General features: G+C 44.6%; 1 protein-coding gene across 1 annotated transcript in view; it reads left to right on the top strand.

Moving 5' to 3' along the window:
- LOC127865155 (eIF-2-alpha kinase activator GCN1-like) overlaps positions 1-17,967 on the top strand; it is a 160,670-nt gene that overhangs the window by 128,436 nt on the left and 14,267 nt on the right. The window contains exons 41-47 of the mRNA XM_052405044.1: positions 150-293; positions 959-1,228; positions 1,586-1,699; positions 1,982-2,212; positions 9,512-9,705; positions 11,986-12,197; positions 12,396-12,544. Of these exons, the coding sequence (XP_052261004.1) occupies positions 150-293; positions 959-1,228; positions 1,586-1,699; positions 1,982-2,212; positions 9,512-9,705; positions 11,986-12,197; positions 12,396-12,544 (1,314 nt within the window). The remainder of the gene's footprint in view (positions 1-149; positions 294-958; positions 1,229-1,585; positions 1,700-1,981; positions 2,213-9,511; positions 9,706-11,985; positions 12,198-12,395; positions 12,545-17,967) is intronic.

Below are 17,967 nucleotides of genomic sequence, written 5' to 3'. Positions count from 1 at the left end.
TTATATTGGCATAGGAAAGTGCCATTTTTGGCAAAGAATTTCCAACTCTTGATAACTGAAACTTGCTCAATTGTAGGGGATACAAAGTTGAACCGCTCTGTTTGTTCCTGTGATTTTAAAACAGATTTTACATAAACCTTTGTTTGCAGCTGACTGCAGCTCCAGTAAACACGCGCGCCCTGTCCTACCTGGCCTCAGTGTCTGGGGAGGCTCTCACAAAGCACCTGCCCAGGATCCTGCCCGCCCTCATGTCCTCCCTCAGTGTGAAGGCAGGCAGTGAGGAGGAGCCACAGGTAGGAGGGGTTACACTGCAACACACAGCATTTAGACTGTAGACTCTTGATTCAGTTTTTTATGTGAACAATAGAGTCGTAACTGTTTATTAATACATAGGAATATGAATCTTATATAAATTACATGGAAGTGTTGCAATTGAGAAGTAGAAAGTTACTCTATTGAGGTGCAACTTACAATCAATGTTTCATGCATAAGTCATAGTCATAAGAAAGAATTATCAATAGGAATAACAAGAAAGTCATTTACATGTATATAAAAAAAGTAGCCATCATAATGTCCTATTTCTATATTTCTGCTTTTATATATATTTTTTTATGATGCCCTGTTTTCAAAAAGGCCACAAAAAGCAGTTGCTCAATCCATCTGTGTCCTTTCTCAGCCATAACTGCAGCTGATATCAGGGTTATTGTATGTAATAAACAGACATACCATGCTATGGCAAGTGTTAAATGTTGACAGGAGCTGGAGTACTGTAAGTACATGCTGATATGCAGCCGATATCAGGGTCGTTGTACAATAAACAGATATACCCTGCTAAGGCAAGTGTTCAATGTTGACAGGAGCTGGAGTACTGTAAGAACATGCTGATATGCAGCCGATATCAGGGTCGTTGTACAATAAACAGATATACCCTGCTAAGGCAAGTGTTCAATGTTGACAGGAGCTGGAGTACTGTAAGAACGTGGTGATGTCTGTGGAGGATGATGCAGGGGTGCGAACCATCATGGAAGAGCTGCTCTCTGCGTCCAAGTCCCGCGACTCTGACCTGTGTAGGGCTTCGGTCACCATCCTGCAAGCGTTCTGTGAGAACACACGTGTCTCTTACGACGAGTTCCTCCCCCAGCTGTTCCGCAGTCTCATTGGGCTGTTTACACGCGAGGACTCCGGGGTGTTACTGGCTGCCTGGGAGTGCCTCAATGTCATCACTAAGGTGGGCTGGCCAGGAAACGAACAATAAATTTAGCTATGATTTTTCCTGAAGTAAATTACCATCTTATTAAATTCATATAGAATTATAATTATATCGCATTTCACCAATTCCACGTGAAACAATATTAAACCATACCTACCACATGTGCTAAAGCGTCCTTTCATCAGGGATAATTATTTTTATCTTGAGCTTGCACATAATGTAGTCAAATTATCACATGTACAATTTTACATCAAAATCTCTACTTATAACTGAGTTATTCAAGTCTTTAAAGTTTTGCATAGAATACTCCCAAGTCTTTATCTGTGGACAACTTCTGCATCTAGTTGTCATGTAAGATATCATGTATGCCTGCAGAAACTGAGCCCAGCTGATATGTTGGAGCACATCCACAACGTGAGACAGGCCATCAAGTACGCAGGGGCAGAGCTGCCTGGGCAGGAGTTACCCGGATTTAGCATCGCCAAAAAGGTAACATTGTTGGGGCAGGAAAGGGGCAGTCATGTTGTGTTTGTTTGTAAGTTTACCGTTCTTTTCAGTTTGCAAATGTTGCCATGTTTTCTTCCCTGTGTTATTAGAACTAATGCTTACAATTTAGCATTGATCATGGTAAATAGAACACTGTTCTGCTACACTTTTAACTTCTATTATTTCTCTGTGTTGTTTATCAATTGTTTTTGGTAAATAATATTAAATTATGTACAAAAGAAACACAAGGAAATCTGAGATATTCCAATTGGTGTCTATAATCAGGGTATCACACCAGTGTTCCCAATCTTCCGTGAGGGCATCTTAAACGGGTCCCCGGAGATGAAGGAGTTGTCCTCCCTTGCCCTGGGTGAGCTCATCAACAAGACGAGTGCTGAGGCTCTGAAGCCGTCGGTGGTTCACATCACGGGTCCCCTCATCAGGATCCTGGGTGACAGGTTTGCACCAAACGTGAAGACAGCTGTACTGGAGACACTCACACTGCTGCTGTCTAAGGTCAGTGAATGTGTTCATGGGAAGGTAGGAGTAGGGTGGGTTAGTAGATATGAGTTCTGATGTTTTGGTCTGTGATGGAGACTTTCACACTGCTGCTATCCAAGGTTGGTGATTGGGTTAAGAGGAGGGATTGACAGGGATGGAGGGGGAGGTTTATGTGTTTTGATGTAAAATAATTGTGAAAAAACAGCTGCTCTGTAAAAAGGGGCTTTAATGCATGTGGGTAAAGTGTCATCCCAGATAAGCCTGTGCAGTCCATACAGGCTATCAAGGACGACATTTTCGACCTAAACTGGATTTTTGCTAAGAAGAGACTTTCTTTAAACAAAAAATATCATAAAAGCGAAAAGTGTTGTCCCTGATAAGCCTATGGGGACTGCACATGCTAATCTGGGACACCGCTTTACTTACATTAAACCCCCTTTTCACAGAGCACGGCCCAAATGTATTTCTGGAGCTATGATAAGATCCTTTTTACGAATTGGAATAATACAAAACCCGACCAGTTCTATAACCACTTAAACTGCATATCAAGTTTGGCAAATAAAAAAGTTCAGTTAATCAATTTATGATTAAATGTATATAAATTAAACATTTATAGTTAAAATGAAGGATTGTGTGAAATGTGAACTGTTTTAATAGCTTAATTACGTTACCTGATATCATATGCTATTAACTCCGATAGGATCGTCATTTATCCGGAATTTTTCGTCCGAGGAATCCCACACTTTTTGAGAAACCCGTCAGGTAGGTCAGAGCGGTCACATTAGTGCCGTGTAGCCGCACAACCAAAACGGGACATTACCCAGAATTCACTCTTATTCCGGATGGCGTTATACAAAGGCCGACATTTTGTTATAAACTTAATTGTTGCTTCTGTTTCGCTGGATTCTTCTGTTAAACAGAATAGAGAAGTTTTTGTATTGCGTTAAAACATTCTCCGTATATATATCCGTGTATTTCTGTATTGTTTTGTGTATTTGTTTGTTTGTTCAAGGCAAAGTATGCCTCAAACACGTGGCTCATGTGGCCACACAAAGGCAGCATGGGACAACCATGGTAGCTGCCTGTCGTGTGCAGGATGTACCCAGGATAACTGCTGCCCTTTCTGTGAGCATTGGTCTGCAGATACCTGGGCCATTAAGCGTCGACCCTTCAAGAATCGTGGACGCAACAAGAATAGTTCAGATCAAAGTAGGGAAAGTTCAGTGTGTCGGGACTTTTCACCACACGATCTTGACCATACTACACCAGTAGCTGCCAGGCATCGGTCCCTACCCCGTGACGACACCGGACAAAATTTGCCCGGTCCGTTCATCGGGAATGACCAGTTGAATGACTCGGCATCAGATCAACGTAGGAAAAGTTCCGTGTGTCGGGACTTTTCACCACACGATCTTGACCATATGCCACCAGTAGCTGCCAGGCATCGGTCCCTACCCCGTGACGACACCGGACAAAATTTGCCCGGTCCGTTCATCGGGAATGACCAGTTGACCGGTCCGGAGACTTCACCTGTCACCGGTCAACATTGACCGGTCCGGTCACCGGTCATGCTATGACCGGTCACAGGTCACTGACCGGTCCAGTCACGGGTCATGCTATGACCTGTCACCGGTCATTGACCTGTCCGGTCACCGGTCATGCTGTGACCGGTCCGGTCACCGGTCATGCTGTGACCGGTCCGGTCACCGGTCATTGACCGGTCCGGTCACCGGTCATGTAATGACCGATCCGGTCACCGGGTTTCGGTCTGTGCCACAGACCGTTCCGGTCACCGTAGATGTTGACACTACCTTGTCAGTACTCCACAAAGGTAGACGCAGCCGCGTTTCTACTGTGAGTCACAGACGTAAACGTGTAGTGTCTGATGTTTCCGACTACTCCTCCACCTCGGGCTCATCGTCTATGACTCATCGTCTACTTCAAATAGCCCTCATCATTACCGGAGGGGACGTCGTTCACGCTCACCAAGTGTTTCTCGGCGTAGATTGCCTCATAAAGAGCGATCACGCCAGCGCTCGGGGAGACGTTCGATCAGGAAACATCATTCCCAGCGCCTCCGAACAGTGTCTCGGCGTCGCAGGGATAAGGGACATAGACCTTCCTCTATTAGTCGCTCTCGGACTCCTAGGTCCCCTAGTCGATCCTTCTCTGAGGAATCTATTGACACCCTTCCACGTGTGTCGGCCTCTATGTTGGCCTCAACACACACTTCAGCCGTTCCTACAACCACTGAGCATAACTTGTATTCAAACACTAGTTTGCATACATATCAGGCTCAAGGTACAGGGGTTAATCTAACCACTTCGGCTGCGTTTTCAGCCCCACGGGTCTCTTCCACATTGCATAGAAGTATACCCCGGGCTGCCGCTACACCATCTAATCCCAATACTTTGTGGATCCAACAGTCGCCGGGAATCTTTGTCCCTTTTTCGACTGATCCTTTACCAGCGACCTCTGGTATTCAAAGTGAGTCTGCTGACTTGATCTCTGAGAGACCTAACTCACCAGCTATATCTTTGATGGTGCCGGAAAACGATTCTCTCATGATAGAAGCGAATGAATCTATTATTCCTTCTCCTATATCCACCGGTTTCAATCAATTCAATGCTCCCGCAGATGGTTCGATTGAGGCGGGTTCGGAGTCTAATGAGGCCGAACTTTATTATTTGGCCTCCATCAATCAGGTATACGAACTTATGTTCAATACCTTAGATGAGGACTTCTGCCCCCGCCCTTCCTTGTCTCTCACAGGATCTGCAGTTACCGTTACAGAACAGGTAGCACGCAGACGAGAGCCCGGCAGGATAAGTAAGGCTACTTCCCGAGTGGATCTACGCCTTCCTATTGGCTCTTCCACAATGGCTGTTTTCCAGTCACTTGAACCAGCCAATAAGCCTTCGCCATCTCCATGGAAAGCCCCTAAGGAGCTGACGGAGCCTAAACAGATGGACGGCGGGAAAAGTTATAAGGCCCCGGTACCAGATCCTGCTACCGGTTTGGACCTTTCCAAACTCCGGTTTCTGATGCTGACATTAATAAGCTGTCACTTACAATGCCTTCATCATCTACCCATACATCAGTCCCTCTTTCCCTGTTGGAAAATTGGGAGCTGAGAGAACGCCGTTCCATAGGTCTGGCTAACCAGCTAGATCTCATGGCAGCCACAGCCTTAGACTTGGTTTGGGAGCTCTCTGATTCAATCCCAGAGGAGCTCCGGGCCTTGTTGATACATCTTTCACGTACTACGCAGTGTTTATCTCACAATGCTGCGTCTTCTATGTCTGAGATGTTAAGGCTTCGGAGAGACCTCATCCTCTCTTCCTTGCCCAATAATTTCCTTTTGGAAACAGGCGTAAACTCCCTTCGAACTGCTCCACTAACAGCAGAGTCTCTTTTCGGAGGGAGGATACAGTCGGCACTTACTGCTGATCGTGAAGATCAGATACATGCCTCCTTAGCTAGGAGCAACTCTGGCCAGCGCCCTGTGGTTTTTAAGCGCCCTGCTTCTAAGCCCCCAGGAGCCCCACCGGCCAAGAACACTAAAAGGGACAGTTTCCCTATTAAGCGTCCGTGTGCTCCACGTCAGCCCACTAATAGGCCTCCTTTTCAAAACAGAACAACTTCCTATCGGAAGCCTTCTGTAAAACAAAATTGGAGTAAGGGCAAACCCAATGCGGACAAGAAGTCATTAAATCCTTCTTCCGGCAAGGGTGGACCTCCTAAAGGTCAGCCCTAGGTCATACCCCTTTTTACCGCCACAACCTCTAATGCCGGAGGTACCAGTCGGGGCCAGACTTATGTACTTCGCAAATCGATGGCTCCAAATAACTTAGGACGCGTGGGTTCATTCTCTTGTCACACAAGGCCTCTCTTTTCAATTCGAAAAAAGGCCCCCACTCTCTCGCGTCCCAATAGATCTGGTATCTCCGCATCCACAACTTCCAGACTCCATTCTCGGACTCCTGGAAAAACAGGCGGTAGAAAGGGTTCACGACCCTTGTTCTCCAGGATTTTACAGTCGCCTTTTCCTTGTTCAAAAGAAAAGCGGCTCCTGGAGACCAGTCATAGACTTAAAAGTGTTCAACACGTTTCTTGTCAAACCTACTTTCAAGATGGAGACTCCTGCCTTCATTCGGCGCTCCATCAAACCCATGCAATGGGGGGTTTCCTTGGACCTGGAAGATGCATACTTCCATGTTCCTATCCATCCCAACTACCGGAAGTACCTGCGCTTCTCCTTTCGAGGCCAGGTCTACCAGTTTCGGGCGATGCCCTTTGGATTGGCCACGGCTCCACGAGTTTTCACCAAACTCATGGCCACAGTGAGCGCACACCTACCATTACACGGGGTTCAACTGCTTCAGTATTTCAACGATTGGCTCTTACACCAGCTCGATCGTCAACTGCTTCTGCTACACCTAGAGTTCTCTTGGAAGGAGCTCCTCTCTTTAGGACTCCTTCTCAATGTAGCCAAGTCAGACCTCATTCCCTCTCAGGATTTCATATTCGTGGGAATGAATTTTCAGACCCACATCAATCGGGTCACGGTCTCACCGCAACGTATATCAGACCTCCTTTTGAAGGTCAGATGGGTGCTGTCCCAATCTCATATCACAGCTCAAGATTTCCTCTCACTCAACGGTATCCTGAGCTCTGTAGCAGACTTCGTGCAGTTGGGACGTCTCTTCCTACGTCCTCTTCAGCACTATCTCTCAGCTCGATGGAAATGGTCTCCAGACAATCTGCTTACACAGATTCCCATCCTTCCGTCCTTAGTCTCCCACCTTCAATGGTGGCTAGACGAGGAGACCCTGTTGGCAGGAGTACCGCTTCTTCCCCCGCAACCGTCTTTACATCTCATAACGGATGCGAGCATGGAAGGTTGGGGCGCTCACCTGGAACCCCGCAGCCTGACATTATCAGGATTGTGGTCTCCTCAGGAGTCTTTCCTGCACATAAACAATCTGGAAATGCGAGCAGTCTTTCTAGCTGTTTCTCAATTCCAATCACATCTTCGGGACTCCTGTGTGATGGTATCGACAGACAACACATCAGTCGTGGCTTACATCCAGAAACAGGGCGGGACACACTCTCACTCCCTGTATCTGGAAACAATGAAATTACTTGTTCTTTGCAAGAGCCTAAACGTATCTCTCTTGTCCAAACACATACCAGGTCGTCTCAACGCCCTGGCGGACGGTTTGTCTCGCAAACACCAGTTACTTCCATCGGAGTGGACACTTCATCAGGAAGTGGCCAATCAGATATTCCTCACATTTGGTTATCCACTGGTCGACCTGTTTGCGACCAGAGACAACCACAGACTTCCTCTGTATGTGAGTCCAGTGTACTAACCAGCAGCGTGGGCGGTAGACGCGCTTTCGTTCGATTGGGATCAACTGGACGCTTACGCTTATCCCCCACCCATTCTAATTCCCCAAATCTTAGGGAAAATCAGGGTGAGCTCTTGCCGGATCCTCCTGATAGCCCCTTGGTGGCCCAGGAGATCCTGGTTCAACGACCTTCTCGGTCTCCTGTGCGAATTTCCCAGGGAACTCCCGCACAGGTCAGATCTCCTATCTCAGAGAGGCAGACTTCACATGGATCCAGACATGTTCCACTTACACGTCTGGCCGTTATCAGGCAATCCCTGCAGAAGAAACGCTTTTCTGTCAGGGCTTCAACGCTCGTTGCCTCTGCAAGGAGAAAGTCCACCAGAGCAGTCTATGATGCTCGCTGGTAACTCTTCTCTAATTGGTGTGTTCGAGGGAAAATTGATCCCCTCAATCCCTCTGCTAGACGCATAGCGGATTTTCTAATCTATCTCTTTGATGATAAGAAACTTTCTCTTAGCTCCATCAAAGGATACAGATCTGTGCTTTCGCATACCTTGGCTTTTCGTAAGTCATCACAAGTCTGTGCTGACCCAGCCATTTCGGAACTGATCCGAGCCATGGAACTTAAACGTCCTGTGTCTCGTTTTCTTACCCCCAAATGGGATTTGGCTTGTGTTCTTGGATCGCTTATTAAAGCTCCCTATGAACCCCTTAATCAGGCTTCTTTACAGTTCCTAACCTGGAAGACCGTTTTCCTTCTTACCATGGCTTCATCCAAACGTAGAAGTGAAATTCATGCTCTTTCTATCGAAGAAAGCCATCTTCGTTTTGATTCCTCCGATGGCTCTGTCACCTTGTTGTGTCAGCCAGGATTCCTTGCTAAAAATCAACTCCCCTCTATGGCTTCTAAACCCTTCAAGGTCCCAAGTCTTTCTAGAACTTGTGGTAATGAAAATGAAGATAGACTCCTCTGCCCTGTCAGGTCTTTGAAGTTCTATCTTAGTAGAGTTAAGTCTATTCGAGGTTCTCGTAAGAGGCTCTTCATTCCCTTAAAAGGGGGGGCGATGTGTCTGCGGCTTCTATTTCCCGTTGGGTAGCCTCGACTATAAAAAGGGCTTACTCTTCTCTTTCTTCAAGGGATTCATCCCTTTTTAAGATTAGACCGCATGAATTACGAGCAATGTCGGCTTCGTGGGTATATATTAATCATACCCCACTCTCTGACCTGCTTCAAGCTGCTTTCTGGAGGAATCAGACTACTTTTTCATCTTTTTATCTTCGTTCTCTGGAGTGCCAACAGGACAACTTGTATTTGTTGGGCCCCCTTGTGGTTGCACAAACGGTAGTATCTTCTACGGCATAGGTATATTACGCTTATCCGTGAATTAAGTTAATACCGTAATAACGAAGATTAGCTGAGAACCCGAGATCTGGGTTCCGCTGTGATGGGGAGATTTTCGCGAACCTTCCCGCCTCAGCTGCAAATTCAGCATATGATATCAGGTAACGTAATTAAGCTATTAAAACAAATTTTTCTAGTAAAATTCATTTTAATTAGTAATTACTTACCTGATATTGGTAAGTCCCACCTCCCACCCCGCTCTTCGTCTAATATTTCATATTTTTTATTGGAATAAGAGTGGATTCTGTCCCGTTTTGGTTGTGCGGCTACACAGCACTAATGTGACCGCTCTGACCTACCTGACGGGTTTCTCAAAAAGTGTGGGATTCCTCGGACGAAAAATTCCGGATAAATTACAATCCTATCGGAGTAAATAGCATATGATATCAGGTAAGTAATTACTAATTAAAATGAATTTTACTAGAAAAATTTGTTTTAGCAGCTTAAATATGTATATTAAGATATGTTTTAGTAGTGATACTTTTCAAGATTTTGTGCACGCAATAAGCATTTCTGTACATCAATGTTCTTACCTCATGACCCGGCATGTTACAGGTGGGTGTGATGTTGAAACCGTTCCTGCCCCAGCTGCAGACCACCTTTCTGAAGGCCCTCAACGACCCAAACCGCTCTGTGCGTCTCAAGGCAGCAGTCGCCCTTGGCAACCTGATTGGGATCCACACCCGCGTCGACCCACTGTTTGTGGAGTTGCACACGGGAATCAAGGCTGCAGAGGAGACCAGTGTCAGGTAAGAAGCCATGACTATGAACATTCTTATGTTTGAGAGTAGACTTCATCTTAAACATTCAAATAAATGAAATCTCTGCTAAGATGAAACAAGATTTCACATTAGTCAATTTAAAGTTAGGACAAGGTTTGAGATTCAATATTTCCCCATCAGTTACAATTCTAAGGCTATGTGGATATAAAATCTGGTTTCTTGATTGATTGACTTGACAGATTCAAAGAAAAAATTTGTGAATATGTGTAATATCACACAGGTCAAGTTGACCTTTGTTTGTTGTAAGCCTGTTGATAAGGCTGGTATAAAAGTCTATTTCTTGTAAGCCTGTTACTAAGACAGCCATGTTTATCTATGTGTCTATTTCCTGTGAGCCCGTTGCTAGGACAGCCATGTTTATCTATGTCTCTATCCTGTGAGCCTGTTGCTTGTTGCCATGTTTGTCTATGTGTCTATTTCCTGTGAGCCTTTTGCTAGAACAGCCATGTTTGTCTATGTGTCTATTTCCTGTGAGCCTGTTTATATGACAGCCATGTTTGTCTATGTGTCTATTTCCTGTGAGCCTGTTTATACGACGGCCATGTTTGTCATTGTGTCTATTTCCCGTGAGCCCATTGATAGGACGGCCATGTTTGTTTATGCGTCATTTTCCTGTGAGCCCGTTGCTCGGACAATCATGTTTGTCTTTGTGTCTATTTTCTTTAAGCCTGTTGCTAGGATGGCCATGTTTATCTATGTGTCTATTTCCTGTTAGCCGGTTGCTATTATGGCCATCTTCGTCTATGTATCTTTTTTCATGTGAGCCAGTTGCTAGGACGAACATGTTTGTCTATGAGTCTATTTCCTATGAGCCCATTGCTAGGACAGCCATGTTTGTCTATGTGTAATTTTTTTGTTAGCCCGTTGCTTTGATGGCCATTTATGTCAATGTGTCTATTTCCCGTGAGCCAGTTGCTAGGAAGGCCATACTTGTCTTTGTGTCTTTCTCCTGTAGGCCAATTCCTAGGATGGCCATGTTTATCTAAGTGTCTATTTCCTGTGAGCCTGTTGCTTGGACAGCCGTGTCTATTTACTGTGAGCCCTTGCTAGGACGGACATGTGTGTCTATGTGTCTATTTCCTGGTAGCCTGTGTCTAGGACAGACATATTTGTCAATGTGTCTATTTACTGTGAGCCTGTTGCTAGGACGGACATGTTTGTCAATGTGTCTATTTACTGTGAGCCTGTTTCTAGGACAGACATATTTGTCAATGTCTCTATTTACTGTGAGCCTGTTTCTAGGACAGACATATTTGTCAATGTGTCTATTTACTGTGAGCCTGTTGCTAGGACAGACATGTTTTTCAATGTGTCTATTTACTGTGAGCCTGTTGCTAGGACGGATATATTTGTCTATGTGTCTATTTACTTTAACTGGTCCCCCGTTGAATATAACCGTTGACTTCGTTGACTATAATATACAATAGGTACAGGCTAATGTATCGGCGATTTTAATTGGATAATGCGAAGACCAATCGGTAGCTCTGTTCGTGAAGTGACGTTACAATGTTTTGGTTCGCGCGCGGCATTCCCCGGATTATTTGTTTAATCTCTCTATCATTCCGTTGATAACTAGATCAAATACAAAAATTCACATTTTGGACCGGTAAAATTAGCTTGTACCGATCCCTATATAGAGAGTAGCGAAAGATAAGGGGAGGTAACCAATCTACTATTTACTGTGAGCCTGTTTCTAGGACGGACATGTTTGTCAATGTGTCTATTTACTGTGAGCCTGTTGCTAGGACAGACATGTTTGTCAATGTGTCTATTTAATGTGAGCCTGTTGCTAGGACGGACATATTTGTCTATGTGTCTATTTACTGTGAGCCTGTTGCTAGGACGGACATATTTGTCTATGTGTTTTTTTACTGTGACCTGTTGCTAGGACAGACATGTTTGTCAATGTGTCTATTTACTGTAAACCTGTTGCTAGGACAGATATGTTTGTCTATGTGTCTATTTACTGTGAGCCTGTTGCTAGGACGGACATATTCGTCTCTGTGTCTATTTACTGTGAGCCTGTTGCTAGGATGGACATATATGTCTATGTGTCTATTTACTGTGAGCCTGTTGCTAGGACGGACGTATTTGTTTATGTGTCTATTTACTGTGAGCCTGTTGCTAGGACGGACATGTTTGTCAATGTGTCTATTTACTGTGAGCCTGTTGCTAGGACGGACATGTTTGTCTTTGTGTCTATTTACTGTGAGCCTGTTGCAAGGACGGACATGTTTGTATATGCAGGGACACCATGCTGCAGGCACTGCGGTTTTGTTTGGTGGGGGCAGGAGACAACATGTCCGCTGCTAACAGAAAATTGGTTCTACCGACACTTGTTGAGATGCTAGCTTGCCAGGAAGAAACAACGCGTGCTGTCGCGTCAGGCTGCGTAGGCTCATTCTGTAAAACACTACCAGACGAGGAACTCACGGCACTGCTTGTGCAGGAGCTCTTTGGTATGTACACGGTAGTTTAAACATGAAGTATTGATTAGGCTTGATTTCATAGCAAATGTTTGGTAGTTTTTTTAGCTCATCGTCAAATCTTTGAAAATTGTTGTACCACTTGCAATTGTGGTCCTAGTTCTGACCAGCTTATTTTCAAAAAAGCAAAGATAAACTTATCACATATTTATTCTTTATTTGCCGTTTCAGACACGGGTTCATCTGCAGACTGGATGCTGCGTCATGGTCGAGGTATAGCATTGGGTGTAGCCCTGCAGGTGACGTGTGACCGCCTTTGGACCGACCAGCATAGAACCAACGTCCTCAAGGCTATCAAGTCTCTCACAGAGTCAGACAGGGTGAGAGAAACATTCTATCCTAACTGAGTAGGAACTGTGTCAGACAGGGTGAGAGAAACATGCTATCCTTACTGAGTAGGAACTGTGTCAGACAGCGTGAGAGAAACATGCTATCCTTACTGAGTAGGAACTGTGTCAGACAGGGTGAGAGCAACATGCTATCCTTACTGAGTAGGTACTGTGTCAGACAGGGTGAGAGAAACATGCTATCCTTACTGAGTAAGAACTGTGTCAGACAGGGTGAGAGAAACATGCTATCCTTACTGTGTAGGAACTGAGTCAGACAGGGTGAGAGAAACATTCTATCCTTACTGAGTAGGAACTGTGTCAGACAGCGTGAGAGAAACATGCTATCCTTACTGAGTAGGAACTGTGTCAGACAGGGTGAGAGCAACATTCTATTCTTTCTGAGTAGGAACTGGGTCAGACAGGTAGAGAATTCTATCCTTATTGAGGAGGAATTGTGTCAGACAGGGTGAGAGAAACATGCTATTCTTACTGAGTAGGAACTGTGTCAGACAGGGTGAGAGAAACATGCTATCCTTACTGTGTAGGAACTGTGTCAGACAGGGTGAGAGCAACATTCTATCCTAACTGAGTAGGAACTGTGTCAGACAGGGTGAGAGCAACATGCTATCCTTACTGAGTAGGAACTGTGTCTGAAAGGGTGAGAGAAACATGCTATCCTTACTGAGTAGGAACTGTGTCAGACAGGGTGAGAGCAACATTCTATCCTTACTGAGTAGGAACTGGGTCAGACAGGTAGAGAATGCTATTCTTATTGAGGAGGAACTGTGTCAGACAGGGTGAGAGAAACATGCTATCCTTACTGTGTAGGAACTGTGTCAGACAGGGTGAGAGAAACATTCTATCCTAACTGAGTAGGAACTGTGTCAGACAGGGTGAGAGCAACATGCTATCCTTACTGAGTAGGAACTGTGTCAGAAAGGGTGAGAGAAACATGCTATCCTTACTGAGTAGGAACTGTGTCAGACAGGGTGAGAGAAACATTCTATCCTTACTAAGTAGGAACTGTGTCAGACAGGGTGAGAGAAACATGCTATCCTTACTGAGTAGGAACTGTGTCAGACAGGGTGAGAGCAATATGCTACCCTTAATGAGTAGGAACTGTGTCAGACAGGGTGAGAGCAACATTCTATCCTTACTGAGTAGGAACTGGGTCAGACAGGTAGAGAATGCTATCCTTATTGAGTAGGAACTGTGTCAGACAGGGTGAGAGAAACATGCTATTCTTACTGAGTAGGAACTGTGTCAGACCAGGGTTCGACACTAAGGCACGTCCGACAGACATTGTCTAGTAAGATCCGTTGTCGGGCTAGTAAAACTGCGGGCTAGCTTGTCCGACTGGTCGTACATAGACAAATCTATACTGATTCATATAACTATAACTAACTGCTGTGAAAACCTTTATTTTTTATAAGTAAAATTACTCTCGTATTTGTTATTTACATTAAAACAAAACTAGTGTATTTAAATGAACGCGGAGCATTCACATGATTCATTGCTATTTTTAGACGCAAAGGAGAGCATCCTGCAGAAATTGATTGTTTCCATTGGTCATGTTGTCATGAATATTAATGATTTTCTGCAGTGTCGTAAAACTGCAGAGCATGATTTAACAACTTCTATCGAAAATCGGTATCGTCAATGTAAACATTTTTGCGCAGCAGACAAGAGAATGTAATTTAAAGAATGGCTTTGTTCAAGTTTCGGATTTTCGTCCGACAAATCAGTTAATAAAAAAGAATCCGACGCTTAAACTGGCACGAAACGTAAATACGTAGAAACACGAAAATGTCCATTTTATCCTAGATGGAAAATCGAGTCGGTTCCCATGGATTGAATTTGACGGAGAAAAGCAAAAAAAAAGTTTTATTGTATTGTTTTACTCTATGTATCAAAAAAATCTGGTGTTCACTGATTATTTACTGATAAATCCTGATTAAACAGTTACATGACACAATTGTGTTCATTTGCTATGTCATTTGTTGTCTAGTAGATATCAGGTTCGGGCTAGTTCATTTTAAGAGGAGCTGGTCCGACGGTCTTGCTGTAAAAAAAGTTAATGTCGAACCCTGCAGACAGGGTGAGAGAAACATGCTATCCTTACTGTGTAGGAACTGTGTCAGACAGGGTGAGAGCAACATTCTATCCTAACTGAGTAGGAACTGTGTCAGACAGGGTGAGAGCAACATGCTATCCTTACTGAGTAGGAACTGTGTCAGAAAGGGTGAGAGAAACATGCTATCCTTACTGAGTAGGAACTGTGTCAGACAGGGTGAGAGAAACATTCTATCCTTACTAAGTAGGAACTGTGTCAGACAGGGTGAGAGAAACATGCTATCCTTACTGAGTAGGAACTGTGTCAGACAGGGTGAGAGCAATATGCTACCCTTAATGAGTAGGAACTGTGTCAGACAGGGTGAGAGCAACATTCTATCCTTACTGAGTAGGAACTGGGTCAGACAGGTAGAGAATGCTATCCTTATTAAGTAGGAACTGTGTCAGACAGGGTGAGAGAAACATGCTATTCTTACTGAGTAGGAACTGTGTCAGACAGGGTGAGAGAAACATGCTATCCTTACTGTGTAGGAACTGTGTCAGACAGGGTGAGAGCAACATTCTATCCTAACTGAGTAGGAACTGTGTCAGACAGGGTGAGAGCAACATGCTATCCTTACTGAGTAGGAACTGTGTCAGACAGGGTGAGAGAAACATGCTATCCTTACTGAGTAGGAACTGTGTCTGACAGGGTGAGAGAAACATTCTATCCTTACTGAGTAGGAACTGTGTCAGACAGTGTGAGAGAAACATTCTATCCTTACTGAGTAGGAACTGTGTCAGACAGAGTGATAGAAACATGCTATCCTTACTGAGTAGGAACTGTGTCAGACAGGGTGAGAGCAACATGCTATCCTTACTGAGTAGGAACTGTGTCAGACAGGGTGAGAGCAACATGCTATCCTTACTGAGTAGGTACTGTGTCAGACAGGGTGAGAGAAACATGCTATCCTTACTGAGTAGGAACTGTGTCTGACAGAGTGAGAGAAACATTCTATCCTTACTGAGTAGGAACTGTGCCAGACAGGGTGAGAGAAAAAATCTATTCTTACGGAGTAGGAACTGTGTCAGACAGGGTGAGAGAAACATTCTATCCTTACTGAGTAGGAACTGTGTCAGACAGGGTGAGAGAAACATTTATCCTTACTGAGTAGGAACTGTGTCAGACAGGGTGAGAGCAACATGCTATCCTAACTGAGTAGGAACTGTGTCAGACAGGGTGAGAGTAACATGCTATCTTTAATGAGTAGGAACTGTGTCAGACAGTGTGAGAGCAACATGCTATCTTCAGGGTGAGAGCAACATTCTATCCTATCTGAGTAGGAACTGTGTCAGACAGGGCGAGAGAAACATTCTATCCTAACTGAGTAGGAACTGTGTCAGACAGGGTGAGAGACACATTCTATCCTTACTGAGTAGGAACTGTGTCAGACAGGGTGAGAGACACATTCTATCCTAACTTGGTAGGAACTGTGTCAGACAGTGTGAGAGAAACATGCTATCCTAACTGAGTAGGAACTGTGTCAGACAGTGTGAGAGCAACATGCTATCCTTACTGAGTAGGAACTGTGTCAGACAGGGTGATAGAAACATGCTATCCTTACTGAGTAGGAACTGTGTCAGACAGGGTGAGAGAAACATGCTATCCTTACTGAGAAGAAACTGTGTCAGGTTGAGAGAAACATGATATTCTTATTGAGTAGAAACTGTGTCAGACAGCGTGAAAGAAACATGCTATCCTTACTGAGAAGAAACTGTGTCAGACAGGGTGATAGAAGCATGCTATCCTTACTGAGTAGGAAATGTGTCAGACAGGGTCATTCTATCTTTACTGAGTAGGAACTGTGTCAGACCTGGTGAGACCAACATTCTATCCTTACTGAGTAGGATCTGGGTCAGACAAGTTGAGAATGCTATCCTTACTGAGTAGGAACTGTGTCAGACAGGGTGAGAGAAACATGCTATCCTTACTGAGTAGGAACTGTGTCAGACAGGGTGAGAGACACATTCTATCCTTACTGAGTAGGAACTGTGTCAGACAGGGTGAGAGAAACATGCTATCCTTACTGAGTAGGAACTGTGTCAGACAGGGTGAGAGAAACATGCTATCCTTACTGAGTAGGAACTGTGTCAGACAGGTTGAGAGCAACATGCTATCCTTACTGAGTAGAAACTGTGTCAGACAGGGTGAGAGCAACATTCTATCTTTACAGAGTAGGAACTGTGTCGGACAGCGTGAGAGCAACATGCTATCCTTACTGAGTAGGAACTGTGTCAGACAGGGTGATAGAAACATGCTATCCTTACTGAGTAGGAACTGTGTCAGACAGGGTGAGAGAAACATGCTATCCTTACTGAGAAGAAACTGTGTCAGGTTGAGAGAAACATGATATTCTTATTGAGTAGAAACTGTGTCAGACAGCGTGAAAGAAACATGCTATCCTTACTGAGAAGAAACTGTGTCAGACAGGGTGATAGAAGCATGCTATCCTTACTGAGTAGGAAATGTGTCAGACAGGGTCATTCTATCTTTACTGAGTAGGAACTGTGTCAGACCTGGTGAGACCAACATTCTATCCTTACTGAGTTGGATCTGGGTCAGACAAGTTGAGAATGCTATCCTTACTGAGTAGGAACTGTGTCAGACAGGGTGAGAGAAACATGCTATCCTTACTGAGTAGGAACTGTGTCAGACAGGGTGAGAGACACATTCTATCCTTACTGAGTAGGAACTGTGTCAGACAGGGTGAGAGAAACATGCTATCCTTACTGAGTAGGAACTGTGTCAGACAGGGTGAGAGAAACATGCTATCCTTACTGAGTAGGAACTGTGTCAGACAGGTTGAGAGCAACATGCTATCCTTACTGAGTAGAAACTGTGTCAGACAGGGTGAGAGCAACATTCTATCTTTACGGAGTAGGAACTGTGTCGGACAGCGTGAGAGCAACATGCTATCGTTACTGAGTAGGAACTGTGTCAGACAGGTTGAGAGAAACATGCTATTCTTATGGAGTCGAAACTGTGTCAGACAGCGTGAGAGCAACATGCTATCCTTACTGAGTAGGAACTGGGTCAGACAGGTTGAGAATGCTATCCTTACTGTGAAGGAACTGTGTCAGACAGGGTGAGAGCAATATGCTATCCTTACTGAGTAGGAACTGTGTCAGACAGCGTGATAGCAACATGCTATCCTAACTGAGTAAGAACTGTGTCAGACAGGGTGAGAGAAACATGCTATCCTTACTGAGTAGGAACTGTGTCGGACAGGGTGAGAGCAACATGCTATCCTTACTGAGTAGGAACTGTGTCAGACAGGGTGAGAGCAACATTCTATCCTAAC

The sequence above is a fragment of the Dreissena polymorpha genome, chromosome 1, assembly GCF_020536995.1.
Source record: "Dreissena polymorpha isolate Duluth1 chromosome 1, UMN_Dpol_1.0, whole genome shotgun sequence".
Taxonomy (NCBI): domain Eukaryota; kingdom Metazoa; phylum Mollusca; class Bivalvia; order Myida; family Dreissenidae; genus Dreissena; species Dreissena polymorpha.
Note: the sequence above shows the minus strand (reverse complement) of the source record. Positions and strands in the feature narration are given on the sequence as shown.